Raw genomic sequence first — 13663 nt, forward strand, 5'->3', positions numbered from 1 at the left:
ATTTCAGATTAGCAGTATAACTAATGGCATGATATCGTGATACCATTTTAGCAGAAGTTAGAGGGATTGGAAGGAGAGGCTGGGGCAGTCTTGCTAAATAGAAAGCTAAAAGATGGCAGCACAGGATTTTTTAAAGCCTAGGGTACTAGGCAGAAAGGTAGATATATGCTTTATAAGTTAATGGCAAGGTTGGCTATTGTTTTTTACTCAGTACAGTTCAGTGTGGTATAACGGAAAAAAACACTGGCTCTAACGTCAAGATCTGAGTTCAAATTCCACCTTTGACACTTATAATTTATGTGATCCTGGGCATGTTATTTAGGTCTCAAGGCCTCAGTTTCCTCAAGCTTACAAATGAAGAGGTTGGACTAGATGACCTCTGATATCCATTCTAGTTCTGGAGGCAGCTGCAGGTCCTAGAAAATGGAGTGCTGAGAATCAGAGAGACCCAAGTTCAAGTCTTGTTCCAGACACAAATCTAGCTGTGTGACCCTAGGCAAATTATTTAAGACCTGAATTTCCTCATCTGCAAAATTAGGATAATAATAATACCTACCTCACAGGGCTGTTGTGAGGGTCAAATGAGACAACATGTATGGAAACAAACCTTAAAGTGCTCTATAAATGCTAGCAACTATTACTCGCTTGGATACTGGGACTCCTATAACATAGGAATATGTAAGGGAGAAAGGACATCCATCCCATAGGGAATGTCACCTAATCTGTGAAAGCAGCTAGTTAGGGAAAATAGGGTCATTAAGAAGCTAGTAGTACCATAAGTACCACAATCACTTATGTTGCCACATGAACAATAGATTTCACCTCCAAACATCAGACCTTCTAACTATCGTCAGTCATGTCAGATATGACTTTAGGATATAACCTGCATTCAGGATGTCAGTCCTGACAACATTAGTAAAGTTTTCATCTATGCTTTCTCTTTGAATCTAGTCTGCTACTTTTTGGACCCAGGGGAATAGAAATATTTGAGAATGTAACATGCATAAATGTGGTTTAACACAAGAAAAGATTGTATTGCCCATAGGCAGTTGCTGGAATAGTTAGCATAGTGTCAAATCCCTTAAACACTTTTTTTCTTTTTCATGTTGTCTTGGAAATAGGTGTATAATGACGCCCATATTCTAGAGAAGATGCTCAGAGATAAGAGAAAAGAGCTGGGCCCACTCCCGGAGGATGATGACATGGCTTCTCCCAAACTCAAGCTAAGTAAGACAGAATTGTGTCTATTTGTTAAATTTTGTGTTGAATGAAAGATTTCCATTTTACTGAAAGAACATTGAGTAATTGCTAGTTCTTAAAATCACAAACATGCTAACAGCATTCTAACTTTTTTCCTCCATCTAAATGCTTCAGCCAAGAAGAGTAGATAGGGAAAAGGAAATTATACCAAAAAATGCCCTATGAGTTTAAGATTACTTTCTAACACACTGTTGATGTTAGTCACAAAGATGAAGGAATAGAAATTTTCTCTGTGATTAATACACATTTGCTGAAACCAACCTTTAAAAAAAAGGGGGGGGGGGCAGCTGGGTAGCTCAGTGGATTGAGAGCCAGGCCTGGAGACAGGAGGTGCTAGGTTCAAATCTGGCCTCAGACACTTCCCAGCTGTGTGACCCTGGGCAAGTCACTTGACCCCCATTGCCTAGCCCTTACCACTCTTCTGCCTTGAAACCAATACACAGTATTAATTCCAAGATGGAACTTCCATCAAGCTACCCAGCTGCCTTGCTCCCCCCCCCCCCACTTTTCTTTTTTTGTTTTCTGATAAATCACTTGGTAAATCTATATCCTCCTATCCCACCCACTTCCCCCAAAAAATACCTTCAAGTAAAAGCAGAAGAATGGATGTATGGGAGACACAGGCCACTGCTAACTAGAGAACTTGGCTTGAGACCTCCAGCACCAAGAGGGAAGAACTTTGCCTGCCTTCCTGCTTCCTTCCCTTCCTATCAGTTGGCAGTTTGCATTACATAAAAATCACTTTACATAGAGGTCTGCAGACAGTCTGCCTCTGGGGGCAGCTGGGTGGTTCAGTGGATTGAGAGCCAGGCCTAGAGATGGGAGGTCCTAGGTTCAAATCTGTCCTCAGACACTTCCTAGCTGGGTTACCCTGGGCAAGTCACTTGACCCCCATTGCCTAGCCCTTACCACTCTTCTGTCTTGGAGCCAATACACAGTATTGACTCCAAGACTGAAGGTAAGGGTTAAAAAAAAAAGAACAGTCTGCTTCTATAAAGTGAGAAATGTATCACATAGAAGGATTGAGAGCAGATTTAGGGTTGATACAACAACAAACTCCCTAATAGATTGAATGGGCTGTCTCTGAGGGGCTCATCCCCATGAAGACCATGAAGGTCTTCAAACAGAAGGCTGGAAAGCCACGTCTTGACAGCATTGTGAGGCAGTCATTGCTCAGGGAAAACTTTGACTAGTTTGCCTTTCATCTCCTGTCCAATGAGGAGCTTCTGTGACTGAATTAAATGAGAAATAGTGGCCTTGTTGTAGTATTAGCTCCTCGGTTCAGTTCAGTAAACATTTGTGCAAGATACTTACTGTTCCAGGCACTGGGGATGCAAAAATGAACGGTGAAGTAGCCTTTGCCCTTAAAGCTGAGGAGCTCACTTCCCCTCACATGTGGAGAGAGAGATGCTTTGTTGAGAGAAGTCAGTATACAGAGGCCCATCTGGGGAATTCTAGGAAGACCCCTTACAGGAGGTGGCACTCACTGAAGCTATACTTTGAAGAACAGCCATTGTTGACAAGGAGGACTACCTGGTGTAGAAACCCTGAGGCCAGTGTGACTCAATTGGTGTGTAAGAAGGGACATGGAACAATGGGAGAGGAAGCTAGAAGCCACATTTTAGAGGACTTTACTGACTTGGCTTTAAAAAAAAGTGAATGTTATGTTAGAGATGGGAGAGCCATTGAAGATTTGGGAGTTGGGTTCAGGAACATGTTTTAGGAATACCAGTTTGGTAATGATGTGAGGAATGGGCTGATTGATAGAAGGGAAACTGAAAACAGGGGACCAGTTAGGAAGGAGGCTTTGGCGGTAGTGCAGGTAGAGTAGGGAGAATCTGAGGCACAATGGAGAGGCTTTGGGAATGGAGAGAAGTTGCAGAGGTAGAAGCAACAAACTTGTCAGACAAGCAGATATGGAAATCAAGGATGACTCCAAAGTCACCAACTTGGGTAATTTGAAGGATAGTTATGCCTTCAATAGAGTTGTTGTTGGGGACAGAGGGATGCAGGAAAATAGAATGAATGTATAATCTCGGTAGAAATGCCCAATAGGAAGTTGGTAATGTGGAACTAGGATTCAAGATAACAGATTAGTTCTATTATTGTTTTCTTAGTTGAAATTCTTTGTGTCAAGGCAATGGGGTTTGCTGGAATGAACAAGTATTTAAAAGGAAAAAAATCAATATTTTAAAGGATTAAAAAATTTTTATTTTAATGTAATACCATGCTTGGAGGGGGAGGTGGGCAAGAGCAGGATAATGGTCCAGCAAAAGATCTTTTTCAACTTGCTTTATTGTAGGAAAATAAGAAGAGAAAAAGTTATATACAGTTATTAAGTAATGTCACAGAATATTGCTGTGTCAAATTATTTTAGTCAGTATATTTGAATGGTGAATTGTTTCAAGTTTAGTACTTTTATAATTTTAAAAACTGAAAAATATCAGTTGAATAAAATCTCCATAGTATTTTATGATGCTGTTATAGAATTTATAGATACGTTTTTGCTTATTTTTTAAAAACATGTACAACTTATACATGTTCATACAAGGGTAGTTAGTTAACACAATGGATAAAGGACAGGATTTAATAAGAAAAACTTGAGTTCAAATCCTGTCATAGATACTAGCTGTGCAGCCTTGGCCAAGTCACTTAACCCCACTGTGCCTCAGTTTCCTCATGTGTAAAATTGGAATGACAATTGCATCTACCTCACAAAGGTATAGAATATATGTAAAGCTCTTTACAAGCCTTAAAGCAATATATAAATGCTAGCTATCATTATTCATGTGGTTTCACCATAAAACTTAAGTCCATTACTTAGTGACTCATCAGTAGAACATAATGTTGTTTTTAAAATGCTCTTGTGCCTCAATGAACCTAAAAAGTAACCAGTTTGAATTCTGATTAACTACAGAAGAGATTAGATATCAAAATTTCAAGCTAGCTGTACTTTATATCTAGAGTCTCCTTTATGAAAGATTAAATCTTAACTTTAACTTATATTGAAATTAAAGTTATCTCCTAGATATTATAATGGAATACAGAAAATTAGTGTTTTTTCTTTTTTGGAGGGCAAAGTATTTTATGAATAATTCGTTTGTAACAAACTCCATTTTTAATTGAATCAATTTCAACTATGGAAGATTTAGTAAATAGTAAAGCATTATAAGTTGCAGTATTTAAACCAAGGAAATCATAGTCCAGGGAAAGAGATTTCCTCACCAAGAGCTGTGTGGGTAATATGAATATATTATCACATGGCATCTCTCAGATGGCTCAGAGTCAGTCTGACTATCTGTTTTGTTAACATACCAATGAGAGGTGGATGGGAGGAGGAATTACTCTTAATTTTGGAGGTGAGAAAATTGACATTTTGAGAGGAAGAGAAGTTAATCTGTAAGTAAGCCAGCGAGTTAAGATTGAAATAGAGGTCCATTTTCATACATCCCAGTTATCTACCCACTCTCCTTCTACCTTTTTGAACTTTGTAAGATTTGTCAAAGGGGCTTCTATTACCTTTAGTAGTAAGGCAGCTGACACTGACCATTGTCATATATATTATTCTGGTAGAAGGAAGAAGTTCTTCAACAAAATATTCAGGGGAATAATTCCCAATCTTTTTGAATGCACATTGGTTTTTATTTTTTTTTTTACATCAAAGAAGTTAACTAATCCCTATGTATTTATGATATTTAATGATAAAATTATTATGAATTCAAAGCTTTTAACTGGATTTGTATTCTAATCACAATAACCTCTACATACATTTGAAAAATATTATTACATGTATTGCGGTACTTTTAGCTCATAGAGATATTTTTGTTTATTTGTAGCTTGGCATGTGGATTCTAGGACTCCTTGCAATAACTCCCACGTTTGTGAATCATTGAATTGAGGCAAATGTGTATTTTTTAGAAAGTTTTAGAGGGTTAAAAGACAGGATTTAAAATAACCAGATTTGTCTCAAAATTATCTAACCTATTTTTATACTTGAGCCACAAGGGGAAAGGGTAGGCTATGAAAGAAATGGAAACATTTTACTTCTCATATAACCTTTGAAACTGTTTCTTTAGGTAGAAAGAGTGGCATTTCTCCTAAAAAATCCAAATATATGACTCCAATGCAACAAAAACTCAATGAAGTATATGAAGCAGTAAAGAACTACACAGATAAGCGGGGCCGCCGGCTCAGTGCCATCTTCCTGAGGCTCCCCTCCAGGTCAGAACTGCCAGACTACTACCTGACCATAAAAAAGCCTGTTGACATGGAAAAGATCCGAAGCCACATGATGGCTAACAAGTACCAAGACATAGACTCCATGGTGGAAGACTTTGTCATGATGTTCAACAATGCTTGCACATACAATGAGCCTGAATCCCTGATTTACAAAGATGCTCTAGTCCTGCACAAGGTATTGCTTGAAACTCGAAGGGACATAGAAGGAGATGAAGACTCTCATGTTCCTAATGTGACACTGCTTATCCAGGAGCTTATCCACAATCTTTTTGTGTCTGTAATGAGCCATCAGGACGATGAGGGAAGATGCTACAGTGACTCCTTGGCTGAAATCCCTTCTGTGGATCCTAGTTTCCCAAACAAACCCCCTCTGACTTTTGACATAATTAGGAAGAATGTTGAGAATAATCGCTACCGCAGGCTGGACTTATTTCAAGAGCAGATGTTTGATGTATTGGAAAGGGCAAGAAGAATGAATCGGTAAGCTAGACAGTGTCCTTTGGAAGACAAATAGCTTTTATTTGGAGGGCAGCAAAATGTTCTGCCTTTGTGTAACTTTGTTTTGCTTTCTTTAAGAGATAAGAGTTCTGGCACTCACATCTGATGTATTCTCTTCTGAAACAGTATTTTTAAAAGTTAAAGGCAACTGTTATTTATTAGGGAAAAAGAGAAGGTAAACAGAATTCATATCTTTCTCTTTTGTGGCAGCTAAGATAAAGCCATTTTACAAAATACTTTTTAAAAGATTTGCCAAATACAAATTCAGTAATATATCCAATAGTTTGTATTAATTGAGTACAACCAATTAAAAAGGATATGTTAAATGCCTCCCATCTGCCAGTGCAGTGAACCTTACATGACTTCATAGGAATAGAGTTCCTCTTCCCAGGTGTTTGTGACATATCTATCATTCCTGCAGAGTACGCCAAAACATAGAAATTTCAGTTCAAGGCTGCATAAACAGTTCCAAGAAATCCTGAGAATGGGTTAACTCCCCTGTTCACATTCTGGGGAGGATTGGGGAGGATAGATTGTTTCTCTCGAGAAGAGCTTTAAATCTTGTGTGCTGCTTGCAATAAACATTCATCGTTCTTGCGACTCCTTAGAGTCCCCTATTTCGACTCTGTAGATGTCCCCAGCAGGATTTCTTGGAACTGTTTATGCAGCCTTGAACTGAGATTTCTATGTTTTGGCCTACTCAGCAGGAATGGTATGTCACAAATACCTGGGAATAGGAACTCTATTCCCATGAGGTCGTGGAAGGTTCACTGCCTGCCAGGCTATGCTGAGTGCTGGAAATAGAAGTACTAAGAATGAAAGAATTCTTGCTTTTAATTCTTACATTCTATTCAAGACCACAAGTACATATAAAATATGTAGTCAAATGTTTTCTACTTTTATCTGGCTTTTTGTAATCCCATTCAGAGTTTTCTTAGCAAAGATACTGAAGTAGTTAAGGAAACTGAGGCAAACAGGGTTAAATGACTTGCCCATGGTCACCAAGCTAGTATCTGAGACCAAATTTGAAGCCAGTAAAAAAAGCTAACAGTATAAGAATATAGCATAAGCTTACTGTAGTGTTCTTTAAAAATTAGACTAAAATTAGTAGTCTTCTCAACTATAAAAGAATTTTCTTTTCCACAGACCTTTCAAAGATCTGAGTTTAGTGTATTTCATACTGAATGAGTTCTTAAATGATCTGGATGAAACATGTTCTTTCAGAGACTACTTGCTCTTAGCCACACAGACCATTGTGCAATTTCTTTGCGACTCCTAAATCATCACTGGGGGAAGCTATCTTGTCTTATTTGGTGATGTTCTCATTGCATAAAGTTTTGGCTACAACTCCTCTATGTCTAAAATCATATAATAATGGCATAATGATTTTTAGGGAGATGAAGGCCACAAACTGCCCCTCATCAGGTGAGAGAAAGTAAAGGGGGAATTATGTCAGTCATTTGGTACAGTTTTGGAAGGATCATCACACAAATAACATCTGAGAAATGATATGGACTCTCATAGATTTGTGATTTCCTTTTCAGATAGTTATTTTTATCATAGCTTATCTTCCTTATTGCTCACCAATTAATTGGTAAATTCTTCACTCCTACTCTCCATCTACTTGATTTCATCCCAGTACCTGGCAATGACTATACTCAGTAAGCATTCTGTAGATGTTTGTTGGACAGGCAAGGGAATGATTCAGAACTCTTTGACAAAAACAAATTTGGTAGAACAAAAGGTTTTAAAATATGACTGCCAATGTAGGTGATTAAAAAGAAGTCATTTGATCCTCTGCTTTCCATTACATTGGCAGAGGAAATACCTGAATAAGTTGTTAACCAGCAGTATTCAATTAAAGTACATTGAGGGAAGTAGAGGGAAGCCTTCTTCATTTCTGCTCTGAGAAAATGTTGAGTATTTTCTATTTGATCTGTAATTTCAAACAGTTGGCCACTTGCCACCTTCATCTGCTGGCATTGCTTCAGGGGCAAGTGACCCACCCTGTTGCATTTAGAGTTCTATAGCCAAGACCTGTACCATATACAGAAAGTCAGAGACAAGGATAGTATGGAGAGAACCCTGAAAAATCCTTCACATAAGTTCTTCTATTGGAGTTAGCAATCTCTTCTGAAAATGTAGTCACTGAATATAGAATTTGCTTTTAACCTCAAATCACAAACTATTAACCTATAGTTATCCATTTGATATTTGCAAAAACCAGATTTCAGAGTACCCAAAACATGAATGGAACTTCGGTTTGCTTTTTATATGTACCCATAATACTTTTCCTGGAAAAAGTAGCTCTTTGAAGTTCTCTCTCTGAGTGATACTGTTGTATACATTGCTTCTGTCCCTGTACCAGGAATAACACTATCATAACTAATAAAACAAGCATCTCCCTCCCTTCTATCCACTCTCCAGCCTGTCTCATGATGATGTGGAAGGATAAAAGTACCTCCTCATATCTTGACAAAATGATTCATAATAGACTATTTATTTGACTGGTTAAATAGCTTTTGGAGTAATTCCCAGGCCAGAAAGAACCTATTTCTATCAACCCCTTCCTTTTATGTATGGAATGCATGATACCCCAAGATACTAGAGAGTCTGCCAGATATCAGTCCCACAATTGCATAGTATTGCCAGACACTTGAACCCAGACCACGGCACTTAACCTTCTAGAGCCTTAGTTTTTTCTCAGTCCCCAATTGCCCAGAAACTACTTTTCCTTAACAACAATGAAACTAAAATGAAAACTGGTATTTGGAAATAAAATTAATTTTAATGCCTCGGGGGAGGGGGGGGTTACAATTACCAGAGCCCTTTGTAATTCCTAGTCATAAAATTCACATATTTGAATTCACTATGTATCTATTTACACCACCAATATTGCAGACAAGAAAGGTTGAAAGGGCACAAGCTCACTTTGTCATCTGCTCCCTAATTGAGGAGTAGGGTTTTTTTTTCCCCCATGCTAACCAGTATGAGAATTATTAAAAATCTAGTAGTATATGCCCTGTATAGCAAACATTTATATGCTAGTTTTGGTGCCTTTGTATATACTAAAAGCCCTTCAAGCCTCATAACAAAATCTCATAATAATGAAAACAAGAGTTCCCAATGAATATTTTAATTGAATTTGAATGTCCCTTTCAACTTGAGATGCCATCGGTCTTTTTCGTGGGCATATACCATATGTGATATGAAGTGACGAGACCACATCACAAAATAGTTAAACAGGTAAGAACCTTTTTTTTAATGTTCTAATACTTTAGAAACATATCCACATTATTTCCTTGTACTTGAATTGTATTTAATATCATTCAAAACAAATGCCCATTTTAATATTATTTGGCATGTAAGAGAAGAGCCAAGAAAAAAAGAATAGTAATAATAATTCAACTCAAAATGCACCCTATCTTTCCAGGACGGATTCAGAGATATATGAAGATGCAGTAGAACTTCAGCAATTCTTTATTAAAATCCGTGATGAACTCTGCAAGAATGGAGAGATCCTTCTTTCCCCAGCACTTAGTTATACAACAAAGCACCTCCATAATGATGTGGAGAAAGAGAAAAAGGAAAAGTTACCAAAAGAAATAGAGGAAGATAAACAAAAACGGGAAGAAGAAAAAAGAGGTGAGTTTCTCTTTTCTTTTTTAATGACAGACATATGGTGTTTGTTTTGTAATTAAATCCTTCTATATCAAAGCTTCCTGAGTTTGGAAATGAAGAATCATAATTTAAAGTATATCTTTTACAACAAAGATCATTTAGGAGGAACTTTATGTCCTCATCATTGCTGTGAGTTTTTTTTCATAGGGCTTGAAAGACTTGGAAATCTAGATTCAGCATAGCTGGCAAAGATATCGTCTCTGTATCTGTACAAAATAAGATGATAAGTTCAAAAGAGAATTTAGAACTTCTTAATATTGTTGACTGACAAGAAAATAAGAATCCATCTAAAAGTAGGTATTGACATGCTCTTCCTTCTCAGTAAGGTTTCTGCCAAAATATGTCAATCATAGATTGACCTTAGACTTAAAGTAAGATACATACTTGAAATTGAGTTGCTTTTCCAAATTTGTTAAATGAGTCAGAATGTTTCATTCAGACTAGGAAAAATTTATTTAACTAGAATATTTATTATAAAGAATTCTGTTATAACCACATTGACCAGAGCTTGCTACCAGGATTTGTAACCATTTAGGAGCTGAGGAATTTTTAGTCATACTTGTAATCCTTACAGACAAGTTTGTACCCTAGTCAACTCACAATATTTTTTCTATAATCGGATTGTGAGTTAGCATAAATAATTGGCATGTACAAATTTCATTTTTAGCCCATTGGCTTCAGTCTTTCCCCTAAAATAACTTTTACCTGGGCAAAGAGCAAAACGAATTTATTTGAAGTTCATTCTTTCTCCTTGTTCCAACATAGCCTCTGGTGGGAATTCTAATGAGAAGTCTTAAAAGAGGAGAACTTTGGAGCCTGGACAGTTATCTCCTGAACAGTGAAGTTGACTATGTCTGTTCAAAAGGTTGGGGTATGGCATTTTAGGTAGCTAATGGGGTGCAGAGTACGAGCATGAGACCTGGAGTCAGACCTGTTCTACCTCAGACATTTACTAGCTGTGTGACTCTAGTCAAGTCACTTAATCTCTGGCTGCCTCATTTTCTTCATTTACAAGATGGAGGTAACAATATACTTACCTCATGGAGCTGTTGTAAAGATCAAATGAGTCAATACCTTAAGATTTCTCAAACCTTAAAGCACTCTATAAATGCTGTTATTATTTATCATTGTTATTATTATCATTACTATTATTACTTCAAGGAATGAGGTTTTCATTGGTGTGGGTATTACTGTGGGTAAAATGCAATAAAGGTAGACTGAGGCACATTTTTCTCCAAGCAATATAATAACTTGTTATAATTTGTATGGGGGGTAAACTTGATAATAAGGGGATGTAATAGATTGCCTCATTTAGCCAAAAAACCTTGTAATAAAGATACCACCTCCTTTTTTATAAGCATAAAACAAAAAGCAAAGCGGAGTAGGAGAGGAAATAATAATAGTCAGTTATAAGGCTATTTACATTAGAGGGTTGAAGATAACATAATGGTTTGGAAATTGGAAATGAGGGACTAACACAACAACCCCCTTCTTCCCTCCTGATATTTAAAAATGTTCATTGTTTGACTCTACCAGCAATGTCATAGATAGTGAACCAGATGCCCTTGAAAGACAACGCAGTATTGTATAAATACTGGACCAGACTGTTGTGAACCTGCAACCCTCAAGGGTAGCAGATTTCCTTGAGCCAAGAATAGAACAGTGATTAACAGGAGATCTAGATTTCTAAACTGAACTAATTGCAAGCCAACTAAATTTTGAACTAAGTTTAGAGACAAAGAACCATGACTTGAGCGATTACAGGTCAGAGTGAAATATAAATATAAATGACACAATCAATGTTTGCCTTTCTCAGTATTCTCTTTATATTCTCAATATCATACTTTTACAGCCCAGTAGAATGCCTTAAAGAATTGCTTTGATCCAAAAATGCAGCCTTCTACAGCCAACCTGGTGATCAGAACTCCAGCTGATTCCCAGATGACAGATAGTTCCGTAGTCACAGTCTTTCTAACTTGATATAGAATCCATCAGACCTTGTGTTCCACTGAGGCCATCTTTGCCAATCCTGGATACCCCAGAGTCCCCCCAAACCACGATGAGGCATACAGGAAGATTGCAGGAAAGTTGGTCTACAGCTAATTTTGGAAAAATAGATTTGATACTCTTTAATTGATTAGTTATCTTCATGGCTGCCACCTAATATGTTCTCACACAGAGTACCTTGAACATGTCATAGAAACATAGTTTTAGAGAAAGAAAGGGTCTTTGAGACCATCTAATTCAGCTTCTTCATTTGGCAAGACACCAAGCCCCAGAGGGGCCAAACAACTTGGCCATGACCTGGTATTTTGAGCCTCAGGCCCTCTGATTCCAAATGCAGGGCTTCTGTTACAGTATACTTCCTACTCAATTGTATACTTTAAATTAAGCAGGGCATATTTTTCATTCAGAAATTATTTAATGCTACAAAAAGGGGACCCTTAAAGCTTTACTGAATGTTTGCATTGATTATCATTGCTAACAGAAAAATAGGAGAGTGTGAAGATAACATAGGTCCAGAGTTAGTCAATCTTTAATCATTTGGCAGATCTTCTCTTCTGCATTATCTTTAAATTGGAAATGAATCATTCTGTTGAATAGCTTTCATAACATATTGTGTAGAAAAGACATCTTTGTTTTCATACTGGCCTCCCCAATTATTTTTGGCCAAGTGTGAGAATCTTTTGTTAGTAAATTCCAGAAGGAACACAAGATGGTTTTTCATGGGATTCACCAACAGTAACTGTTGTGGAGGTGGAATAGATGGCTTGTCTGTTGGAATGTCGAACTCTTTTTTTTTTTTTAGAATACCAAGTATTTGGAAGGATAGTAGGCTTTCTTGACTACCTTAAAATAAGTCAATATGTAATTTAGTCATGGGGAGTAAGCTTGGTTTAAGAGAAGTGTGGTGGATTTTTGTTTGTTCTTGTTCTTATGAAAAGGCTATATGCAATTTTTTGAGCATTTTAATTTCAATGCAACAAGCATTGATTAAATACCTACTATACTGCATAAAGAGTCCTGTACTAAACATTAAATGAAGATATAAAATTTAGCATGATCCTTACTCACAAGATTCACAGATAACTACAATAGCAAATGTCTGTCAGCAAGCATTTGTTAAGGGGAGCTTATATGCCAGGCACTGTGCTAAGTGCTACAGGCACAAAAAAAGACCCACAAAAAAAAAGAAAAGAAAAAAGCAGTCTCTTCTCTAAGGGAATCCACAGTATAATGGGGAAATAAGATACAAACAATAACCTACAAACAAAACTGCATATAAGATAAATGGAAAATAGCCAACAGAGAGAAACTAGAATTGAGCACTGTGCCAAGCCTAGAGTTGGAAGGACCTGGGTTCAAATTTGGCCTCATATACTTCCTAGCTATGTAACCCTTGACAAGTCACTTAACCACAGTTGCCTGATCCTTGCTACTCTTCTTCCTTAGAATCAATACTTAGTATCAAATCAAAGACAGAAGGTAAGGTTTTTAAAGAAAGAATTGAGGGAAGATAAGGAAGTGCCTCCTACAGAAGGAATAGAGAAGTCAGGAGATAGAAATGAGGAGGGAAAGAATTCCAGGCATGGAAGACAGCTGTTGAAGAGGCAAAGAGTTGAGAGATGGAGTGGCTTGTTATAAAACAGCAAGGAGGCCAGCACCACTGAAAAGCCAAACTGAGGATTTTTAATTTGATCCTGAAACCGATATGGAGCCATTAGAGTTTATTGAATGGGGAGAGGGGAGAAGGGTGACATGGGCAGATCCATACTTTGGGAAGATCAGTTTGACAATTGAGCAGCTGGAGTAGAGAGAGACCAACCCAAAGGTTAGGGCAATAGTCCAGATGTGGAAGGATAAGAATCTGTACCTTTAAGGTGCCAGTGTCAGAAGAGAGAAGGTAGAGTATATCAGAAATGATCATTGAATCCATAGGAGTTGATGAGACCACCAAATGAAATAGTATAGAAAGAGAAGAGGG

At 37.4% G+C, this 13663-nt stretch overlaps 1 protein-coding gene across 50 annotated transcripts in view; it reads left to right on the forward strand.

Annotated features, from left to right (window-relative positions):
- Window positions 1–13663, forward strand: part of PBRM1 (polybromo 1) — a 144543-nt gene that overhangs the window by 59150 nt on the left and 71730 nt on the right. For all 50 annotated transcript variants that reach the window (XM_016424578.2, XM_007500485.3, XM_007500490.3 and 47 more), the window contains 3 exons: window positions 1122–1227; window positions 5337–5979; window positions 9431–9642. In XM_016424578.2, coding sequence (XP_016280064.1) covers window positions 1122–1227; window positions 5337–5979; window positions 9431–9642 — 961 coding nt within the window. The remainder of the gene's footprint in view (window positions 1–1121; window positions 1228–5336; window positions 5980–9430; window positions 9643–13663) is intronic.

Source organism: Monodelphis domestica, chromosome 7 (assembly GCF_027887165.1).
Source record: "Monodelphis domestica isolate mMonDom1 chromosome 7, mMonDom1.pri, whole genome shotgun sequence".
Lineage (NCBI taxonomy): Eukaryota > Metazoa > Chordata > Mammalia > Didelphimorphia > Didelphidae > Monodelphis > Monodelphis domestica.